General features: G+C 45.4%; 1 protein-coding gene across 3 annotated transcripts in view; it reads left to right on the top strand.

Moving 5' to 3' along the window:
• The first annotated feature begins 20259 nt into the window (after nt 1-20259).
• The window catches only part of MAOA (monoamine oxidase A), a 77131-nt gene continuing 73130 nt past the window's right edge, over nt 20260-24260 (top strand). For 2 of the 3 annotated variants that reach the window (XR_014834590.1, XR_014834591.1), the window contains exon 1: nt 20260-21608. Coding sequence is in view for 1 of the 3 variants with exons in the window: in NM_001001640.1 (NP_001001640.1) it covers nt 21536-21608 (73 nt within the window). In the remaining 2 variants the exon portion in view is untranslated. 3 annotated transcript variants of the gene reach the window in all.

A 24260-nucleotide genomic window follows, 5' to 3' on the forward strand; every position in this document is an offset into this window, starting at 1 on the left:
GCCTGCGCCTGCGCCTGCACCTGCCACCCCTGCCCCGTGGGAACCCTGCGCCGTGGGAACCGTGCCCCCACGGCCTGTTCTGTCGGGAGTACACGTGCTTTATAGCTGAGCTCTAGCCGGCATCTCCCCATTCTTTGATAAAAGAATAAAAGCGTCCTTTTGCTTCGGAACAAAACTTGATCTCATTCTGTTGGTTCCAAGGACACCAGCCAAAAGGACCCTTTTGGGGAATCGGCTTAGGAGGGTGGGGAACAAAACGGCAATTTAAAAAGAAGATTTAGGAGTTCCCGTTGTGGCTCAGCGGAAATGAACTGAACTAGTATCCATGAGGATGCAGGTTGGACTGTTGGCCTTGCTCAGTGGGTCGCAGACGTGGCTTGGATCTGGTGTGACTGTAGCTGTGGCATAGGCTGGCAGCTGCAGCTTGGATTCTGCCCCTAGCCCGGGAATCTCTTTCTATGTGCGGCAGGTGCGGCCTTAAAAAGAAACAAAGAAAGAAAAAAAAAAAAAAAAAAAGACTTAGTTTAGACTTAGTTTTAGGGATGTTTCAACCCGCAGCTATTTTAGAACTAGAGACCGGGGCAGAAGTGCTGAGTTTTCATTTGTGGTAAATTGTGCATGGATGGACCAAGGGTTGATATTCTTAGTGTCTAAGAGGCTCATATACATCAATAAATAAAAGCATGGATACTTCCAAAGATATAAATATTTAATAGTATAAGTAGATAACTCAAAAGCAAGCAAATATTAAGAACAATCTCTAGTAATTTAAAATGCAATTAAAACAAAGCAATATTTTCCCTATTAAATTAGCCTACATTAAAAAATTATAAAATGCCTAACACTGGTGAGATTTCAGAAACACATTCTTACTTACTGCTAGTGGGGTGAAAATAGACACAGTCTTTTTGGGAAGTACTTTAACATTTGATATTAAAACCAAGAGATGAATATTCTTTATTAAAGTCATACTATTTCTTGGATCTGTCCTCAAGAAACAATTCCAAATATGGGAAAAGCTTTGTTCTACATACTGTTTTCATTACAGCAGCATTAATTCAATCTGTAAATATATGAAAACAAATGTGAGCCATTAAACAAGTCTATGCATTTGATGGGCTGTTATGCAGTCATAAAAAGTGATTACAAAGAGTTCATTAAAATTTGGGAAATGCTCATAATTTAATACTAAGTGAAAGAAAAAGGATATTTCCTCTCCGCTGTTGAGGGGAAAATTTCTCTTTCATCTTCTATTGCTTTTGAACAATTATATCCTGTATTTAAAATATTTTTTCTCAACAACTTAATATACTGTGTCTCTCCGTTTTACTTAATTTTAAGATATTTCTATTGTGTTGGACATGCTTCATTCACATCTGTTGTCTCTAGCAATCAGACAGAATGGCTCATTGAAACAGACTGCAGAGTTCCCATGGTGGCTCAGTGGTTAAGGAATCTGACTAGGAACCATGAAGTTGCAGGTTCCATCCCTGGCCTTGCTCAGTGGGTTAAGGATCTGGCGTTACAGTGAGCTGTGGTGTAGGTCACAGACTCAGCTCGGATCCCACGTTGCTGTGACTGTGGTGTAGGCCGGTGGCTACAGCTCCGATTCGACCCCTCGCCTGGGAACCTCCATATGCCGCGGGAGCGGCCCAAGAAATGGCAAAAAGACAAAAAAAAAAAAAAAAAAGAAAAAAGAAAAAAGAAAAGAAACAGATTGGCGCAAAACACAGTGGCAGGTTAGAACTCTGTCCCCGGGAAGAAAAGGGCAAAGAAACCATGAGACTTACCGGACATTTCACCGCTAAGACCCCTATTGGACAAGGACTGATACAGGTAACCAGGCAAGGCCAATGGGAGAAAACCGCATCTTTCAGGACCCCACGTCGGTCCCCCCATCTTTAAGGGATAAGAATCCCTATAAGACAATGGGGGGGGGGCTCTTCTCCCCTCTCCCAGCAGTCCTGGGAGCTATTTTCTTTCCAGTAATAAAGACTTTGCTTGCTTACTTGCTTGTAAAAACAAAAAACAAAAAACACTGTTCCACAGTGGGATGACTTTCAAGAATTTTAGGGTTTTTAAATAGGCCAAAGCCCTGGATTAGTGCCCTAACTTTATTTGCTGTAGCAAATGTAGGTTTTTTTTAAAAGGTTTTATTTATTGAAATACTAAAGGGATTTTTGTCTCAAGGTGACTCAACCCATAAAGCCATCAACTGTATAAAACCCAAGGTCTTTCTGGCAGGGTGACTGGATCCTGCTGGCGTTAGCTCTGGCAGGAAGAGCTGCTTCATCATTAACCAGTTAGTCCCCGTATTATTTGAGCGGTGTGCAGCCAGACGTGAGGGTGATGGCTCTATGTCTTGTACAAATGTTCCAGGGGAAAATCTACAGTGAGGTGCTAGAAACACAGACAGGCTTCTGTTGCATTTCTCAGCATTTTTTTTTTCCAACAATAATCCTCCAGGGAAGAAATGCTCATCAGATAGCTTGGTATGTGTCTTACTTCCTTAGCGTCAATTGCCCTGGATGGGTTTAATACACATACAAGTCTATTCCTTTACCAGAGCAGCACTTGGAAAATCACATATTACAAAAAAAAAAAATCTGTTCATCAAACACTATGGATGTTTGTTTAATTTTACATTTCAAACCAAAAAATTGTGATGAGAAACATATCTATCTTATTATTATTATTATTATTTTTTGTCTTTTTGTTAGGGCCACACCCAGGGCATTTGGAGGTTCCCAGGCTATGGGTTGAATCAGAGCTGTAGCCACTGGCGTATACCACAGCCACAGCAATGTGGGATCCGAGCCGAGTCTGTGATCTACACAGCTCATGGCAATGCGGGATCCTTAAGCCACTGAGCGAGGCCAGGGATCAAACCTGTGTCCTCATAGATACCAGTTAGATTCGTTTCCCTTAGCCACTATGGGAACTTCCCTCTTTTATTTTTTTAATAGCTGCCCCCGAGGCATGTGGAACTTCCTGGGCCAGGGATTGAATCCAAGCTGCAGCTCAGACCTACACTGCTGCTGCAACAATGCCAAATCCTTTAACCCACTGCACCAGGCCAGGGATTGAACAGAGACCTGAGCTGTTGCAGTCAAATTCTTAACCCATTGCATCACAGTAGGAACTCCCATCTATCCTCTTATCATGTAAATATGAAAAAATTATTCCTTATCTGTGTTAAAATACCTTGGCAATTGAAATAAGTCAATGGTTTTCTTATTTTTCTATACTTGAATTTTATTGCCTTATTTCTTCTAGGTGGGATATGATTTTCTATAAAAAGGTCATAGAAATCTGAATTTGAAGAACAAGTAACGTTTGTTATAACACTGTTACTATCTGTCCCCACCACAGATTTATATGCACTCCTATCCCCAAACAAAAACAAACCTTTTCTCTTTGAGTGCAGTTAGAGCAAGTCTATGTTGTCAAAACGATTTTGTTCCCCACACCTACAGCATGCGGAAATTCCTGGGCCGGGGATCAAACGTGCACTGCAGTCGTGGTGACGCCAGATCCTTAACCCTCTGTGCCACAAGGAAATGTCAAGACAACAGTCTTAATAATCAACAGAAGATAGCAAAGATATGGAGGAAAGGAACTTTTTTTTTTGTCTTTTTGCCTTTTCTTGAGCCACTCCCACAGCATATGGAGGTTCCCAGGCTAGGGGTCTAATTGGAGCTGTAGCTGCCAAGCCTACGCCAGAGCCACAGCAACACAGGATCAGAGCCTCGTCTGTGACCTACACCATAGCTCACGGCAATGCCAGATCCTTAACCCCTGAGCAAGGCCAGGGATCGAACCTGCAACCTCATGGTTCCTAGTCGGATTCGTTAACCACTGCGCCACGACGGGAACTCCGGAAGTGAACTTTTTACATTGCTGATAGGGATGTAAAATAGGACAATCACTAGGAAACCAGTTTGGTAGTTTCTTCAAAGGTTGAACATGGTCCTACTGTACAATCAGCCATTCTACTCAAACGTATTAGCTGAAAAAAATGAAAGCTTAAATCTATACAAAGACATGAATGTTCATAGCAGCTCCCTTTGTAATAACGAAAAACTGGAATCCATCCAAATGTCCATCAGAAGGTGAATAGATAAACAAATGGCGGAATATCTACAATTTTCCATTTTCTACCCCATATCAGCAAGAAAGAAGGAACTGCTATATTTCCCTTGTGGTAGAGTGGGTTAGGGATCCAGCACTGTCACTGTGTGCTCTGTCAATGCTGTGGTGAGGGTTTAATCCCTCGCCCAGGAACTTCCACATGCCTCAGACATGACCAAAAAAAAAAAAAAAGGAACAATTTCTTGATACATATACTAACATGGCTGAATTTCAAAATAATATGCTGAATAAAGCCAGATAAAAAAGAATACATTCTGGAGATCCTGTCAGGGCTCAGCAGAAATCTGATTAGCAACCATGAGGACACAGGTTTGATCCCTGGCCTGGCTCAGTGGGTTAAGGATCTGGCATTGCCGTGAGCTGTGGTGTAGGTCACAGACTCGCCTCGGATCTGGCGTTGCTGTGGCTGTGGTGTAGGCCGGTGGCTACAGCTCCAATTCGACCCCTAGCCTGGGAACCTCCATATGCTGTGGGTGCGGCCCTAAAAAGACAAAAAAACAAAACAACAAAAAAAAGAATACATTCTGTTTTGAGTCTGTGCATACAACATTTTAGAAAATCCAAACTAATCTACAGTGACAGAAAGCAGATCTCTAGCTGCCCTTAGGAATCAGCAGGGGCAGGAGACAAGGATGACAAAGTGGCTGAAGGAAACTTTGGGAGCTGATGGATAGATATGTTCATTTTCTTTTTTTAATTAAAATATAGTTGGGGGAGTTCCTGCCATGGCTCCGTGGTTAAAAGAACCTGACTAGTATTCATGAGGATGTGGGTTGGATCCCTGGCCTCGCTCAGTAGGTTAAGGATCCAGCATTGCCCTGAGCTGCTGTGTAGGTCGCAGACGCGGCTTGGATCTGGCATTGCTGTGGCTGTGGTGTAGGCCGGCGGCTACAGCTCTGATTCAACCTCTAGCCTGGGAACCTCCATATGCCGCGGGTGCAGCCCTAAAGAAACAAAAGACAAAAAAATAAAAATAAAATACAGTTGATTTACAGTGTTGTGGCGACATCTGCTGTACAGCACAGTGATCCATTCATATATATATATATATATATGTGTGTGCATATATGTGAATGTAGATATATATGTACCTCCATTCTTTTTTTCATACTGTCTTCCATCACATTCTAACCCAAGAGATTGCGCACAGTTCCCCGTGCTATACAGTAGGAGCTCATTGCTGATCCATTCTAAATGTAATAGTTTGCATCTACTAACACCAAACTTCCCATCCATCCCATTCCTTCCCCCTCTCCCCTCTGGCAACCACGAGTCTGTTCTCTGTGTCTGTGAGTCTGTTTCTGTTAAGTGGGGTGATGATTTGGGGTGTATGCACACATATTTTTTAAAGTATGAAATTATAGTCTTTAGATATGTGCAGCTTGTTGTAGGTCAAATATATCTCAATAAAGTCCTTAAAATGAATAAATACCAATAGGATAGAAGGAATAATATTCAACGGAACAAAGGTTGTAGAAGTTCCTTTCGTGGCTCAGTGGTTAACGAACCCAACTAGGATCGATGAGGATGTGGATTCGATCCCTGGCCTCGCTCAGTGGGCCAGGGATCCGGTGTTGCCATAAGCTGTGATGTAGGTCACAGACGTGGCTCGGATCCTGCATTGCTGTGGCTGTGGCTGTGGCCAGCAGCTGTAGCTCCGATTCGACCCCTAGCCTGGGTACTTCTATATGCCACGGATGCAGCCCTTAAAAAAAAAAAGCCAAAAAAAAAAAGTTTTAAAAAACAAGACGTGATGACTGAATTTCCTTAAAAAGGGATATAAAATGTATACATCCTATTTTTTTTAAATTAAAGTATAGTTGATTTACAGTGTTGTGCCAATTGTACAAGAACTGCTTGGAAAGCTACAAAAGGACTAGCGGTAGAACTGAAAGAATCTTATGGAAGGGACTTAGTGACTTTCTAGTCACTAGGTCATCAGCTACGTAATAATCTCCCTGGGAAACATGGAAATACTCTATTAAAATATCACCGATAAAACTATAACCCTCCGAGATTTGGGGAGAGCAAAGTAGAGTGCTGAGCAAATAAAATCCTGGCTCAAATATAAAGTTCCTCCATCCAAGAGAGAGGGATACAAAAAATTAAAAGGCCCCTAGACTATACAGCAAGCACTCACTTGACAAATGGCAGCCTATTCTGTAAACAAGAAAAAGTGGTTAGGAAGTGCCCGGGAGGACATATAACTGCAGAATCCCGTGTTTTACTCAAACTCCACCCTCTACCTATGGCAAATTTCCCCAAGCATCTATCTACTCATATTTAAAATTTAAACACAGTTGAGGGAGTTCCTATTGTGGCTCCGGGGTAACAAACCCAACTAGTGTCCATGAGGACGCTCCTTCGATCCCTGGCTTCACTCAGTGGGTTAAGGATCCAGTGTTGCCATGAGCTGTGGTGTAGGTCGCAGACAAGGCTTGGATCCTGCATCTCTGTGGCTGTGGTGTAGGCTGGCAGCTGCAGCTCTGATTTGACCCCTAGCCTGGGAACCTCCATATGCCACGGGTGCAGCACTAAAAAAAACAAATAAAATAAAATAGTAACATAAAATTTAAATAGTTGAAACATTTTACATTTCACTTAGGTAGGAGCTGAGTAGAAAGAGAGAAAAAAATGAGAGAGAGAGAAAGCAAGAGCATAGAAAAGCCGGAGGCCTGGGGGTCTGCTATCCCTGATTCAATGTGCCAGCCTGGGAAGCAGATAGCTTAAACAAGTTAGGAATATTGGATCTGTCTTCTTCCTCGAAGCAAGGGATTAATCATATTGAATATATCTTCCCTCCGAGGCTGCTATGGAACTGATGTTCTTGCTCTGAATCTTCTCTGGATCCTTCTGGCAAATGGCTTTAGGATAACATGATGAAATGAAAATGATCCTGTTTTGAATGGCCTTCCTGTAAACAAAGAATAGGTTCATATCTAAAAGTTCTGACACGGACGGCGCCAAGTGTAGGGATGAGACAAGGGTGAAGCGGGCAAGAAGGCGAGGAGAAAGACAAAGATGGCAGAATGAGATGAGAGGAGGGCAAGAAAAACCCTCAGTTTACTTATTTGGGAGTGGGGAGGAGGGAAAGAAAGTAGATTGATTAGGAAGCCAGACCCTTGAAACAAGTGGGACTCCACAGGATTTACTGAGAGGTACAGTAAATGTAATGTAGCCTAGAAGCACAAACAGAGATCCTCCAGGCAGAAATTCATATAGAGGGAGAATGAAGCCCAGGATGCAGCACAAATGAAGGGGTGATTTATTTCATTTTATTGTATTTTTGCTTTTTAAGGCCACACCCATGGCATTTGGAGGTTCCCAGGATAGGGGTTGAATCGGAGTTGTAGCTGCTGACCTATACCACAGCCACAGCAACGCTGGATCCAAGCCATGTCTGTGACCTCCACCACAGCTCACAGCAACTCCGGATCCTTAATCCACTGAGTGAGGCCAGGGATCGAACCTGCGACCTCATGGATGCTAGTCAGACTCATTAACAACTGAGCCACGACAGGAACTCCTAAGGGGTGATATTTTAAAACATGGTGCTGCTCTTGCTGGTTCATAGAATGTAGGTGTGGGAGGCGGGGAGTGCAGTAGGAGAGTAGAGGGCCAAACGGGAAAATGACTTTGGCAATACGATTAACTAGACTACCGATCTGGCTTGGATTTTCCCAAACAACAATATTTTGAAAATTGAAGTGTTAACATTTCAGTAGTGATACGTATATGAGTCAAGGATGATTGCTAATGGTTTATGTGGACTATCATTTAGAAAGAGCTTCAGTGATGATGGTGAGCAGGTACCAATCTATATTAAGTATATTTCCTGGCATGAAACACAGACACGGCCCTGTCATATGGAAGTGTGCAATCCAATTGACAGTGCAATAGAAATGAACACACAATCTAAGTCGTTAACAAAAATTCAACATGAAGGAGTTCCCTGGTGGTTCAGCAGGTTAAGGATCTAGTGTTGTCATTGCTGTGGCTTGGATCACTGCTATGGTGTGGGTTTGAGCCCTGGCCCAGGAATTTCCACATGCTCTATGTAAGTGTGGCCCAAGGAAAAAAAAGTTCAAGGGGGAAGTATTCCTGTTGAAACAACTGGAAGCCTGCTTGCAGTGGTGAGTCCACGTAGCCCAAAGATAATAGGGCAGAAAAAATTTTTCGTCTAAATGTTCAAGGGGCCATTTGCTGCTTCTGCCGGGATGTCAGGTATTTATAAGCCAACCATGACTTTGACCTATCAAACTGGGTAGTTTTGTCCTTTGCTCCTCACGTATGGACAAGTGATGTTTACAAAACGGTTTAGGGAAGGATAAGACTCTTTTTCCCTACCCATCTTGGGTTCTCCAGATGGGTAGGGCCTATAAATTAGACTAACAGAAGACAGATGAAAAAGAAAAAAGCAAGCAGAAATGTATTAACCTGTGCATCATGCATACACATGAGAGAACTCAGTGATGAGTGACTCAGAGAAGCTATTAAAACTTGGGCTTATATAGTATCTTAACAACAAAACAATAAACTTGCAGAGATTTGATAAGACAATGTTTTAGGCTTCCGAGAGCAGCAAGCTGTGGGAAGGTAAATAGAGGACAGAAACTAATGGGAAGTAAGGCTTATTTGTGCAGGTCCATTTTGGTGTTAACTCCATCTTCTTCATGGCCAAAAAACTTGCCTGGGAGAGGGGATTTGTGGCAGTCCTCATTTCTCAGAAGTGTATGCTTTTATTTAGATAAGAAAAGCTCTGGAAGGCTTCAGTTTGCTCCTGTTGATTCTCATCGGTCTCTAGTTCAAAGTAATCTTTATGCCAAAGTGATATTTTTGGTGAGGTGTATTGTTATCCTTCAATGGGAACAAGAAAAGTAATAGAGAATGGGGACTTCCCATCGTGGCTCAGTGGAAACAAATCTGACTAGCATCCATGAGGATGCAGGTTCGATCCGTGGCCTCTCTCGGTGGGTTAAGGATCCGGCTTTGCCATGAGCTGTGGTGTAGGTTGCAGACGTGGCTCATATCTGGCATTGCTGTGGCTATGGTGTAGGCCAGGGGCTACAGCTCTGATTTGACCCCGAGCCTGGAACCTCCATATAATGTGAGTGCAGCCCCAAAAAGCAAAAGAAAGAAAGAAAGAAAGAAAGAAAAAGTAATGGAGAATGTTGTTCCTGGGAGTGTTATCCATGGAAGTTATTCCCTCCTGTTCTGACCATTCAGAAGGTAGACAGAACTGCTCATTGAGACCTAAAAACCAATGAAGACTAGAAAACTTCCATTGATTTCTAAGTCAGAGCTGGTTGACTAAGGCAGATGATCTTAACAATTTTTGTCTCATGGCCCTTTCAGCAGTCTGGATAATAATTTTTCTAAATTAAAAAGTAAATGATCTAAGATTACAAAGGATCACAATGATCAAAGTACTAAAAACTTTATAATACAGTAATATGTGGCATTCTGCCTTTCCAACAGCCATGTGGGAGTTCCTGGGCCAGGGATTGACCTCACGCCACAGCAGTAACCCAGGCCACAGCAGTGACAATGCCGAGTCCTTAACTGCTAGGCCATCAGGGAATTCCATGTAACTTTTTTTTTTCCTAGTCCTTTTAGGGCCACCCCCGCAGCATATGGAGGTTCCCAGGCTAGGGGTCGAATCAGAGCTATAGCCGCCGGCCTACACCACAGCCACAGCAATGCCAGATATGAGCCGCGTCTGCAACCTACACCACAGCTCATGGCAACACCGGATCCTTAACCCACTGAGTGAGGCCTGGGACCAAATCTACAACCTCATGGTTCCTAGTTGGATTCGTTAACCACGAAGCCACAACAGGAACTCCCCATGTGACTTTTTATTAGTGCATGAAATAGCAAACTCTAGCAGTAGGCTTTGTGACTAATTTTGAAATATTGTGGTGAAGATAAAGGATTTTCAAGATAGCTGCAAGAAATAAAGGATTTTCAAGATAGCTGCAAGGAATACAATATCATGTAACAATGCTTGTGATTTTTGTTTGTGACAAAGTCACAGGTACTGTTCATACTACTAGGGTTTCTTACCCTGGTAGTATTCAATTCAATTCAAAATGGAAAGAAATGCTAATTTCAGTTAGAGACTAGTGACAGTGAAGATGTAGATTTTCCCTTTTCGAGATTATAGGTCTCCCTGAATTTTATTAGGAGGCCCTCAGTGAAGAACCCCTGTTCTAAAAATTCGTAGTCTTACTGTATACTGCCCATACTGGACCCGCTAGTAAATCCTGAGAAAATCCCCATTATATACCAAACTACGTGCTCAGAGACAATATCCAAGGCTTTGTAGACCCCTCCCCTCTTCAAATCATATAGGAGTGGTCAGAAGACTGTACAGTGTCTGCCAGCTTTACTACTTACATAGAATATGCTCATGACTTTTTTGGGCCATGCCCACGACATGCAGAAGTTCCCAGGCCAGGGATTGAACCTGTGTGACTTCAGTAACCAGAGCTACAGCAGTGACACCACCAGATCCTTAACCCACTTAGCCACCAGGAAACTCCTGTTCATGACTTTTTATCCATAACTCACTCAACTTGCCCTGTCTATGATGTCCCTATGTTACTCCCATTTTTTTAAAAAAATTTATCATTATAACCATGATTTCTGATTTCAGTTTCCTCAGGAATTTTAAAAAATTTTATCTTGGAGTTGCCGTTGTGGCTCAGCAGAGGCGAGTCTAACTAGCATCCATGAGGGCACAGGTCCTATCCCTGACCTTGCTCGGTGGGTTAAGGATCCGGCGTTGCCGTGAGCTGTGGTGTAGGTCACAAATGCTAGGATCTGGCGTTGCTGGGGCTTTGGTGTAGGCCAGCGGCTAGGGCTCTGATTTGACCCCTTTCCTAGGAACCTCCATGTACCACGGGTGCGGCCCCAAAAACAAACAAACAAAATTTTATTTTAGTGTATCACAGATGTAAACTGGAAGCATTTCTATGGACACAGGGCCTCTGTCCTTGCAGCCAGAGCTGATAGCTCCAATTTTTTTTTTTAACTTGGAACATGAAACAGTTGAAAATAATGTGGCTGACTCATGCTCATACTTAGTAGTTCAAACTGTTCTAAAGAACTTTCACCCCCAGGCAAAGGATAGTGGTGACTGATAAACATTCTTTCCCAGCTCAGCAAATTTAGAATGTTATATTCCCCATGCCTATCCACTGGGATTACAGCCTCATTTTCTGAAATAGTTTTAAGGGATTTTTTTCAAAAATAGAGCATAGAAGGTAAACATAGCTCCAAGGTCTTGCTTATCAGAGGGTCATATTGATGCAGTTGATCATTAATCAGGATCTCATGATCAGAAACACTGGGCTTTTTATTCATTTTTTTCTTTCTTTTTAGGGCCCCACCCTCAGCATAAGGAGGTTCCCAGGCTAGGGGTCGAATCGGATCTGTAGCCGCCAGCCACAGCCACAACCACAGCAACGCCAGATCTGAGCGGCATCTGTGACTTACACCGCAGCTTGAGGCAAGGCCAGATCCTTAACCCACTGAGCAAGGCCAGGGATTGAACCCGCTTCCTCATTGATGCTAGTTGGGTTCTTTACCTGCTGAGCCACAATGGGAACTCCAGGGCTTTTTAAATAGACTTTTTTTTTCGTCTTTTTTTTTTTTTTTTTTTTTTTTTGTCTTTTTAGGGCCGCACCTTTGCGGCATATGGAGGTTCCCAGGCTAGGGGTCGAATCGGAGCTGTAGCCGCCAGCCTACACCATGATTCGTTGCAACGCTGGATCCTAACCCACTGAGCAAGTCCAGGGATTGAACCTGCAACCTCATGGTTCCTAGTCGGATTTGTTTCTGTTGGAGGTGTGGAAGATGGCAGGTCAGCGACATTAGCCGGAAGCAACCACGGCCAGGACTTCATACAACTGCTGGGGGTGGGGGTGGGACGGGGGCGGGGAGCGAAAGTGATGGTGACAGCATAAACACCCTGACCTTTCTCTCCTGCCCTTCGATCTCTTGGCAACCCCTACCCCCATGGCCCAACCCAACTGGAAGCTAAACGGCCAGGGTGTTGGAGCTTCTGTGTTCCATGGGAGTCAGCGCAGGGCAGAGAAAGGTAGAAAAATCAATGTGGGAGAAATGGAGAAGAGCCCACCCTGGCCCTCAGCTTTTTTTGAAGCGTATTTATACAAAAACAAGTGGAGGAAATGGAAATCAGTTATCTGGTGTATAATTCAAGGCCCTCTTAAGATGAGGCTTTTAAGGAAGGTCTTCTTTGCCTGTGGTTCCAGCTCCATATTGATCAAATTGTGTAGCTAATTGTGTGTTTACCTTACCATTTTCCATTGCCTTCCTGGTCCCCCGGTGGTAGGAAGGCCTGGAGCTGCATCTCTTAAATGAGGCTGATTCGAGCTTAATTGTTTATCTACTCAAAGGAGAGCACTGCCTATTTTGGGTTGTTTTTTTTTTTTTTTTTTTTTTTTTTTTTTTTAAATCGTACTTGTTGTTCAAATTATGTCTTGAAATATTGAAAGTTAAAGGGATGATTTAAAGAGCCTGGACTTCAAATTGCCCGGAGCCACATGATTCACAGGGTTGTCCGATTCTCGTCTATTTAGGTGAAGAGAAGAGTAAACACGTTTATAAATGTCAGACACGGCCCCTCTAGAGGCTATTGATGTAGACAGCCAGAGACCGCATTAAAAAAATTATCCAATATCCTTGCTGACCAGAAGTCTGGGAAAGAAGTGATGAGGATGTGCTTGGAAAAGCCTTACTTCTCCCTGATCCCCTGTCACCAACCACACACAAGGACCTCTTTAAAGGGGCCAGCAGCTCTTGTGTTCTGAGCATAGAAACTTAAGCCATTGACCCGCTGAGCTGATGTAGTTAATTCCTACCTCACCGCTCTACGAATTAAGACACTCAACTGTAAACATTTATATTTCTTTTTGTAGGTGGTACACTCTTTGGAGAATTTAATATGGTCCATATACGTCCTATCTCGGCTATACTATCAGTGACAATCAGTGTGATTCCTTCTCACCATGGGGCCATATCGCGAGTATTATTCTGGTTGTGTTCTATGCTTTTCCCTGCCCTCTCTGCTCTCACTGATACACTGAAGGCAAATTTCACTCCTCCAGAGTCCACATGAAAGACAAAATAGGAGTTCCCATCATGGCTCCGTGGTTAACAAATCCAACTAAGAACCATGAGGTTGCAGGTTCGACCCCTGGCCTTGCTCCGTGGGTTAAGGATCTGGGGTTGCTGTGAGCTGTGGTGTAGGTTGCAGATGTGGCTAGGATCCTGCGTTGCTGTGGCTGTGGCGTAGGCTGGCAGCTACAGCTCCGATTAGACCCCCAGCCTGGGAACCTCCACATGCCAAGGGAGCGGCCCTAGAAAAGACAACAACAACAAAAAAGACAAAATAAAGGAGTTTCCTGCTGTGGCTCGGTGGGTTAAGAATCTGACTTCAGGGGCTCAGGTCGCTGTGGAGGTGCCGGTTCAATCCCCAGTCAGGCGCAGTGGGTTAAATGATCCAGCATTGCTGCAACTATGGCTCGGATTCAACACCTAGCCTGGGAACCTCTGTAGGCCGCAGGTGCAGCTGTAAAAAAAACAACTCCCACTGAATATATTTACTTCTAAATTATACACATAGACTGCAACTTAAACATTCCATCTGTGGAGTTCCCATTGTGGCTCAGTGGGCTAAGAACCCAACTAGTATCCATGAGGACTCGGGTGTAGGTCGCAGACACAGTTCGGATCTGGTGTTGCTGTGGCTGTGGCATAGGCCGGCAGCTGCAGCTCCAATTCAACCCTTAGCCTCGGAACCTCCATAGGCTGCAGGTGTGGCTGAAAAGAAAAAAATATACAGGAAAAAAATATTTAAAGAAAATTCTGACTCTTATGTCAAATGAAGGGTCTCAGAAATGTGTGTGACAGCTTTTCCTTTCCCAGAGATGAGATGAGACAGAGTTTAGGTCAAGTGGGAAGAGATGGCAAAGGAGAGGCTTAAATGGAAGGACTGAAGAATGGGAGGGATGAGTTTTCTGTTACAGAAACCAGAGTGCTGAGTTAAAGGGATTCCCCTCTCTCTCTTCTGGCCAACTGGACCTCTGCACAGCCACCTTTCAACAATATTAGACATTCGTAAGTCTCCTTCCCCAACCCATCCTTGACCAAAAAAATAGGGATGAGAGGCAAGAAAGGAGATTCTTAGCCCCTGGTAAGGTGGAACTAAAAAGAACAGTTGGGAGTGTACTTTTTGAGCAGGGCAACAGTAGATGCACATTTACTGTTCTACATTGATTTAAAGAACTATATCAGAAGGATGAAGTTCAGCTGCTTGTGACTGAAAACTCCAAATAATAGTGACTCAAACAAAAAGAAGTGTATCTTTTATGTAAAAGAAGTCTAGAAATGTCTACAAATGTAAGCATATTCCTTCTAGTTTATTACTCTGCCAGCCTTCTTTTATCTCATGGTCCCAAACAGCAGCATGAATTCCAAACTTCATGCCTATATTCCAGGTAACAGAAAGGGAAGATGAGGGGGCAATCCATTCCTTTAAGAAAACTTCCTGGGAGTTTCACATGATAGTTCCAATTGTATGTATTTTCCGGAATTTAGTCACATTTAGCTACAAGAGAGGTTGGGAAATTATAGGCTTTATTCTGAGCTGCAAAAAGTGTGGGTTCTATTCCTAAGGGAGAAATGGAAAACAGGTATTGGGGATAGCTGTCTCTTCCACAAAGATAATCACAGTCATCTTCTTTCATTTTGTTACAAACAAGACAACAAGTCCAAAATGGGGTCACTTATGCTAAGCCCCACATCATCATACTGAGGTTTAACTACAATTTCACCTCTCCTAGAAATGGAATCTTAAACTAGTCAATCAGGAATTGCTTGATAAGGACTAGTTGGGTTAGCTAGATAGACTCCTATCACCCCTTACGGGAAAGTAACCTCGATATCACAAATATGCTTTTTTTTTTTTTTTTTTTTTTTTGTCTTTTTGCCTTTTCTAGCGCTGCTCCCACGGCATATGGAGGTTCCCAGGCTAGGGGTCTAATTGGAGCTGTAGCCACTGGCCTACACCACAGCCACAGCAGCAGCAACACGGGATCTGAACCTTGTCTGCGACCTACACCACAGCTCATGGCAATGCTGGATCTTTAACCCATGGAGCGAGGCCAGGGATCGAACCTGCAACCTCATGGTTCCTAGTCGGATTCGTTAACCAGTGAGCCACGACAGGAACTCCACAAATGTGCTTTTTTGCCCAGTATAGCTCTCCTTTTCCTGTTCTCTTCTGCCTATAAAAGTCTTTCATTTGGGGAGTTCCTGCTGTGGCACAATGGGATGGGCAGCATCTTGGGAGCACTGGGACGCAGGTTCGATCCCTGGCCTCGCTCCGTGGGTTAAAGATCCAGCATTGCCATGAGCTGTGGTGTAGGTCGCAGACAAGGTTCGGATCTGATCCCTGGCCCGGGAACTCCATATACCGTGGATGGCCAAAAAAAAAGTCTTTCATTTTGTACAGCACCTTGGAGCTCCTTTCTATTTGCTAGATCAGATGCTGCCTGATTCATGGATTGTTGAATAAAGCCAAGATCTTAAAATTTTCCTAAGTTGAATTTTGTTTTGTAATCATTTACAATGGAGTAGTGGATGGGTAGAAAATTAGAGGAAGAAAGACAGATAAAAGAACAGAAATAAGCATAAATTCTCAGCATTTATGCTCTTTTTAAGAGTAGAACAGGAGTTCCCGTTGTGGCGCAGTGGTTAATGAATCCGACTACGAACCATGAGGTTGCGGGTTGAATCCCTGGCCTCGCTCAGTGGGTTAAGGATCTGGTGTTGCCATGAGCTGTGGTGTAGGTCGCAGACACAGCTGGGATCTGGTGTTGCTGTGGCTGTGGCGTAGGCTGGTGACTACTGCTCTGATTAGACCCCTAGCCTGGGAACCTGCACATGCCGTGGGTGCGGCCCTGAAAAGCAAAAAAAAAAAGTAGAAAAAGTAGTAAAAGAAAATCAGTACCCCATAATGTGGCAATAGATATATGACCGGGTGACGTTAATGTATTTATACTACATACGGTAGAAGATGTATTACTCACAGTAGGCTAAGAGAAGAGACATTTATTCAGAATTGGAGCCTAGTCAAGGAGGGCTGCTGTCAGGGCCAGGATCATATTTCGCACGGCCCAGTGCAAAAGGCAAACGCAAAGCCCCTTGTTCAAAACAGGAACCATGAACGCTACATGCAAATGAGGCAATAAAGAACAGAGTACATGCATTTTGTGTTTTTCTCCTCTGTCCCCGGGCCTGCTCCATGGTCTCATTGGGCTTCGCCTAACAAAACACAAGTTCAAAGCTAATTATTGAGAAGCCTGCCCTGGGTGCTGCGGAAGGCACGTGCCACTCATTTCCCCTTTCAAGAAAGGACCCTCTGTGTTCCCTGGTGACTCAGCAGGTTAAGGATCTGGTGTTGTTGCTGCTATGGCTCTGGTTACTGCTGTGGCATGGGTTTGATCCCTGGTGCAGGAACTTTCACATGCTGCGGGCATGCCCCCCACCCCTGCTCCAAAAAGAGCAAGTGAGAGAAAGGCCTCTCTGCCCAGAAGTGACATGTGTGCACGGTTTGTCAGCTTAGATGTTGGTCTTTTCAGGGCAGAATGGCTGAGGTTTTTTTCTGTTTAATTCCACTGAGATCCCATAAACTGAACCTATATGACTCTTAGGCATCATTCAAGATGTCAGACACAGAGTTCCCATTGTGGCTCAGAGGGTTAAGAACCCAACATATTGTCCTTGAGGATGCTGGTTTGATCCCTTGCCTCACTCAATGGGTTAAGGATCCAGCACTGCCACAAGCTTCAGCACAGGGCAAAGATGAGGCTCGGATCCCATGTTGCTGTGGCTGTGGCATAGGCTGGCAGGTGCAGCTCCAGTCGACCCTTAGCCCAGGAACTTCCATACGCTGCAGTGCGGCTGTAAAAAGAAAATATATGTGTTAGGCACTATTGGCTATATGTTCTCTGAATTCATATACAGAATAATATAGGCTGTTTAGGGGCCCTCTAATTGGTCCCAGTACAATACAGTGTGTAGTCGCAATTTTGACTCCCAACACTTAGAGAGTAGCTGTAGATTTTGTTTCTTTTTGGTTTTGTTTACAGCCTTGCCCGAAGCATGTGGAACTTCCCAGGCCAGAGATTGAACCTGCACCAAGCTGCGGCAGTGACAACACTGGATCCTTAACCCGCTGAGCCACAGGAGAACTCCTTCCCACATCTTTTAAAATACTTTCTTTAGGATACTGTCTTCAAATGATATGATTGAAGTTTGCTGTTTTCTGCTGGAATCTTGCAGAAACTCTATACAACAACTTAAGAAAGTCCACGGTTGAGGAGATGGGTTGAGGAGAAGTTAAGCAATTTGCCCAAGGTCACAAAGGAAGGAAATAATACTTGCAGGATATGTCACAATTATTTATGTAGTTATCTTTTTTTTTTCTGTCTTTTCTAGGGCGGCACCCGCGGCATATGGAGGTTCCCAGGCTAGGGGTCGAATCAGAGCTGTAGCCGCCGGCCTACACCATAGCCACAGCAATACCGGATCCGAGCCTAGTCTGTGACCTACACCACAGCTCACGGCAACGCCAGATCCTTAACCCACTGAGCAAGGCCAGGGATCGAACCCGAAACCTCATGGTTCCTAGTCGGATTCATTAACCACTGCGCCACAACGGGAACTCCTATTTAGCTACCTTAAAATAACTTTTATTTCTTTATTACAAAAGGTAAACTAAATATACAATTCAAACAAGTAAAGTGAAGAGAGAACAATACTCCTATTTCTGCCCATCTCTTCCACCCACTATTTATATAGTAAGATTCCTCCATTTTTATTTCCAGCTGAACTCCCACTTTGAATCTCAGGCTTTATAATCAATTTCCTACTATATAGGATCATCATTTGGATGCTGCAGAGGCATCTGAAACTCAACATGCCCAAAAACATGCTTATGATCTTCCAAATCCTAGTCACAACCAAGCGCTGTCACTTTTTACGTATAAATGTCTCTAATATGTCCACAGGTCTCCAGCTCCACCGCCACCACTGACCTTAGTCCAAGATGCCATAATCTCTTTGAAGAATTCCAAACTATAGTCTCCCTGTATCTATCCACTCTTGGCCCCTTTGACCCATCATTCACATGGCAGACAAAGGGATCTTTTCAAAATTCAGTCTATCATATTGTTCCTCGCTTAAAATCTTTCAGTGGCTTCCACTGGTTTAGATGAAAGATCTTACTTTGGCTCAGCTGACCTCAGCAGCTTTGTCTCCTGGCTTCTCCCCTTGCCGGAGCTTCACTGGCTGGCTTTCAGCTGCTCCAATGAACCATGCTTCTACCACAGGGCCTCTCACCCACATTGTTCTCTCTAGGACATTTTTACATACCCCCCCCCCAAGATAACCTCCAGAATGGTTGGGACACCCTAACACTTTATCACTATGGATAGTTCCAAAATAGTATTTCTCAGCGTTTGACTTGACACACCAAGTTACTTCCTCCACAGCTCCTCTGCGTGTTCAATGAAAATCTCCAACTGACTTGCATCCCCAGTATATCCCAAGTATCCTGCCCTGAGCCTAGCACATAGTATGAAATTAAATACGTGAATGAAAAGAAATCAAAGCAGTGGGACTGAGGAGAAAGAGTCACATTAGAAAGGGCTGAATTCAATAGATGCAAACTATTGCCTTTGGAATGGATAAGCAATGAGATTCTGCTGTATAGCACTGGGAACTCTATCTAGTCACTTATGAGGGAGCATGATAGTGTGAGAAAAAGAATGTATATGTGTATGTGTGACTGGGTCACCTTGCGGTACAGTAGAAAATTGACAGAACGCTGTAAACAAGCTATGATGGAAAGAGTAAAGATCATTTTTTTAAAAAAGGGCTGAATTCTTTATATCTATTATTTCCTCTCTCTGCTTCAAAGTCTAAAAACGTATACCAATTTATAGTCAAAAGTCTCAACTCCTTTGCTAGAAAGTAAAAGCTATTAAAATCGGATAAGGAAAAAGCTAAATCTGTATTTATGTACGGTTTCCTCAACAAGATATTATTTGATACAGATTGGAGGTAGGGGAGGCGGGCAGGCAGGCAGGCAGGCAAGAGAAATGTTTGTAAGTGGGAATGGATATTAGTGAAACTCCTAGAGTTCTCATCACTTTGAATTCCTGTCAAAATGACATCTTTTGAGGGTTCTAACGATGACAAATTCAGCTTTAGGAGGATAAGGAGGAAATTTAAGGAAGGGATAAAACTAGCAAGACAAGAGGCTGACTGCACAATAAAACATATGCATTAAATAGCCCTTTTTTAACACATGTTCGTTTGCTTGTTTTCAACCTTCGCTTTTAAACTTCAGGTCTCACTTCATCCGTGGTAGCTGAGTTCTTAATTTTGTCTCCTACTTGCTTTGATTTTGGTTAAGAACATCAGCTTAAAAAAACAACAACAACATCAGCTTGAAAAAAACCCCCATCGGAGAACAAATAACCGCCAAGTGCCGCTCTGGGCACAGTGCCCACTTCACCCCGCCCCCTCGCGAGACGCGACTGCGCAGACCTCAACGGCCACTTGTGACGTCACAAAGGAGCAAGACCAGGTTGGGGGGGGCCCTGCCATCACACCTTCCAGGTCCGCTTCCTTCAGTACGCGCTGCTCTAAGCACCAGCCCCTCCCCCCGGGCACCAGCCCAGTTACCCCCCGCCTTTCAGCGTAACAATGAAAGCACCAGGTTGAAAGCCCCACGTGGCCACGCCCACGCTCTCTGGCCACACCCCCCCACTTTAGAGGCGTTGCCGGGCCACACCAGGCGGGAGGGCTTCCCGCGCGCGCGCGCGCCCGGTACAGACGGGGAAGGCGGAGCCAGGCCGCTTCAGCGCCTCGTTTCCCCGCCCCCGAGTGAGCCTGGCTCCGGCGGCGGGCCTCCGAGAGGGCGGATCAGGCACCGCTTGGGCGGGTGAGGAGCGCGCCTGTGAGGGAGGGGCGGAGGAGACCAGAACCTCGCCCTCAGCCCCGCCCTCCACCCGCGCGCTCCAGAACAATGAGCGCTCCCTACTCAGAGGCTTCCACTGGCGGCGGCGGGAGCGGGCGGCAGGGAGAGCGCGCGTCCAGAGCCCAGGACCCGGTAACCGCCCGGATCTCCGACCCGGCCTCCACCTTGGGCGCGGCCACGTCCTCCACATCCGCATGGAGCATCCATTCTGAGTGGCGGACTGCCTCCCGTCCGTTTTCCAGCTCCCCGTCGAACGCGTCCTCACCAGACGTAACACACTCCCGAAGCTTCAGCGCGCCCTCGCGACTCGGCTCCAGTCCTGGCCCGATAACTGACAAGGACATCAAGATTGGCCTCTGGGGCTTTGGCGCCCGCGGCCTGAGCAACCGGATCCCCATGTCTGACCCCCGCTCGACCACCTCAGATGGGGCCGCCCCAGCCTCTAACCTGAACACCAGCAACCCCCCAGAATCTGTTCAGGGATCTGTCCCGCCCTCAGCCTCCCCCCAGTTGTCCCCCCAAGAGCCCACCCCACCCTCCGTGTCCGCCTCCCCTGGGGAATCAGTCCCAGAAACTCTTAGACCCAATAACTTCCTCCGAGGGCCGGTACAAGGATCCATCTCGCCCTCGATGCCCGGTTTCCTCAGAATATCGGTACCAGCACCTCCACCACCCACTAACACTCCCGAAGCGTCAGTACTTGGATTATCCTTGCTCTCAGTACAGGGCTCCCCCTGGGGTTCGGTGCAGGTACCCCCCACACCTTATAACTCCCCCCGACTGTCAGTACAACAGTCCAGCCAGGCCTCAGTACCCGACTCCCACCGACTATCTGAACAAAGATCCACCCCGCTCTTGGAACCGTCCCATGAGGTGGTAAGAGGGTCTGCCCCGCCCTTGGTGTTCGGCCTCTCCGGGAGTTCGGTGCAGGCATCTGTCCCGCTCTCCGACTCCTCCATAGTGTCGATCCAAGGGTCTCCCCCGCCCTCAGTGCTCAGCACGCCCCGGAGTTCGATACCAGGACCTCTAACACCCATGAACTCCCAAGTGTCGACCCAAGAGTCCACCCAGCTCTTAGGGTTAAGTTACCCCCTAACAGCGGTGGAAGGATGGGCTCCGCCCCCGGGTTCTCCGGGAGTACCAGTACCAGGGCCCGCTCCGCCCTCAGCGCCCGACTCCACCCGGGTATCGATGGAAGAATCGGCTCCGCCCTCGGGCTCCCCCCGAGAGTCGGTAGAAAAGTCCGCTCCGCCCTTGGCCAGCCCCACTCCTATCCCCACGCCCCGGGAGAGCCTCGGCCAGAGCATGGAGCGTCAGGAGAAGGCGAACAACGCGGGCCACATGGTCGACGTAGTCGTGATAGGAGGCGGCATCTCAGGTCAGTGTGGACTGCATCGATAGCCCCGAGGGACCCTGGCCGGCCCGGGGTGGGGGACCTGCAGTCGCAGGGTGGCGGGTTTATTTTTGGGGGGGTCCTCTCTTGTGCACGCGAGAGTGCCACCGTGGCCGGGCCCCGGATCCTGCCAGGAGGGAGTGGGGTTGAGCCGATTTCGCTGGCGGTGTGAACCGGGGGGAGGCAGGAACAGTCATTTTACTACTACTATGAAATACTAACATTTAACTAGCTCTTGCCGTGCAGTCGTATTTAGCGGTTTACGTGGATTTTCTCAATCCTCAGCAGTCCTGCGAGGTGGGTACTCTGTGCGTCCCAGTTTCGCAAAACCTAGAAACTGAGGTAACTGTCCAGAGTTCGGATCACCTACCTGGGAAGGGACAATGATTTTCTCCCCTTTAAGACCCCCACTCCTGATTCCTGAGGCAGTTGCTTTGCTTGATTTCTCCTCCTTTGCCCTAAACAGACAGTCACTATACAGATTTTTGTAGTATGGAGGTAGTCATAGTGTTAACTCAAGTCCCGATCTTCTTACACCTGTTTTCCTTAGAAAATTTGGTAACTGGAAAGGAGAGGAATCATTTAGGAAAAGGTTTAAGGGGGGGGGGCTCTTAGTTTCAACCTACCCCTTGCCTGGGTGTTTTTTTTGTTTTGTTTTGTTTTGTTTTGTTTTTTTGGTTGGTTGGTTGGTTGGTTTTTGGAACTTGCAGAAAGTGTAGGGCTTTTTATTGCCCGGAGAGAATCCCTCTGTGAAACCGGCTGAGGGCAGGTAAGGGAATGCCCTTTTCATCTCCTTCTCCACCGCCTGAATCTTGTCCTGTGATGAGCCAGCTGGCCACCTTGTTTCCCCCCACCCCGTCCTGGTTTGGGTGTGTAGCTGACCAATTGAATGCTGCCTGAGGCTTCTCTCGGATCTTCCTGGAAACCTCATCATGACTCATATATTAAATTGTCACTTAGGTTTGTTGTCATAATTGGTAAAATGGCTTAAAGTGAGGAACTGTGTTTCAGCTCCAGCTAGAGTCCCACACTCATCTGTCCACGACCTGGAAGAATGTTAAGCAATTCTGAAATGCACTGGCAGGATCTGATTTAGAAAGGGAGAAAGCAGGTGAGAGGGAGTAAGGAGGGTGCCCCAAAGTAGCCATTTTTATGGAGAAGTCTTTTGAGGAGACTCTGAACATGCTTACAGAGTAATTTGGGTGGAGAAAGCTTTTGACTTGGCCCATTCAGGCTAACAGTCTTAATCACCAGAGAAGAGATTGGCAGGAGCTGTTGCTTTGACAACTCCAGCCACTTAGAGCAAAACCATGCAGGTATGTCGTCGGAGCATCAGAAAAGCAGGTGCTGGTAGAGAGGAGGAAAAAGAAGTATTTCTCTCGTTTCCCTCCTTTCATTCATTAGCTTATTCGATTTGTTCACCAAACACTTGTTGAGTGCCTGCAATGAAGTGGACTGGTGTTTCTAAAAGACTGGTTCTGGTATGCAAGCCTCCTAGAAGCAGCATGACTCTTCATCACTGGAAAAGAAATACGATGATAATGTCTTGTGTCAATTGATTGGGAGTTCTGCCTCTTTCCCATCTCCATACCATCCGTATTTCACAATTCGGGGTTCTTTCTGGGATTTTATTCTTGTCACTATTCCTTAAGGAGCATTTTGTCTTTATATTTTTCCTCTGCCTTATCACTGGCTCTTTCTCCCTTTCCACACTTTACTCCAAGTAGTTGGTTGTGAGCAGAGCTGGATTTACCATGTAGCTGATGGTCTTGATGCTCTGTGGCCTGACAGCTCCAGGGCCCTTCCGGTTCTCATTCTAAATAGATAACCAGTTTCATACTGAATCTTGCATTTGTAAATTGGCATTCTTCTTAAAGAGGTCACCCAAATTACATAGGCTTCAGGCCCCTCAAAACCTGGATCTTTCCATGATCACTATTCACTATTGATTTGTTCATTTCCATGTGGGGGGAGGAAGGGAGCATTTTTTGCACAGTAGTTCACACTCCTAGTCCAGAACTCAGCTTCTACTTCTTCAGCGACAGTGGAAAAGGCCCTGGGATTCCTTTAATACCATCTCTTATCAGTCAGATTTGATTTGAACACCCAAAGTGACCAGAACCACTGCTTTCTGGCCATGATGTCTTGCCAGATGGTTCACAATTAAAAGTAGATGCAAATCTGGTTCAGGATCAGCCCTGGTACACAGACTGGCGTTTCAGAAGCAGGTGAGAGGCATTGCTTCCCAAGGGTTCTTGAGGACTCAGAAAGATAGCAGCTTTGTGTGTGCTTGACAGTACCCCAGGAGTTACTTAATAGTCCCCATATCAGTTTTAAATACTTTTGGAGACCTCTTAGAACTTTTGTCAGGATTTGCACATTTTAATATGTTACCCGTATACTTATAAGATATGGCCAGTGCTTAGCATCTGCAATGTTACTTATATTATACAACAAAATAGCTCCCAGAAGAGTACACATTCAGAATGACCTTCCTCAAAAACAAGGCACATTTAACACTTATCTTTCATTTTTTTATAACTATCTCTGCACAAAGAATAGCAGCATCTTCCTTTATCTCTCTTTTGTCATTAAAAATTGTAAAACAGAGCCATATTTTACAGCCCTTTTCTGCCC

The sequence above is a fragment of the Sus scrofa genome, chromosome X (genome assembly GCF_054392235.1).
Source record: "Sus scrofa isolate SSC_HxYL_T2T_F1_AM1 chromosome X, Sscrofa_HxYL_maternal_Yorkshire_Landrace_v2.0, whole genome shotgun sequence".
Classification (NCBI taxonomy): domain Eukaryota; kingdom Metazoa; phylum Chordata; class Mammalia; order Artiodactyla; family Suidae; genus Sus; species Sus scrofa.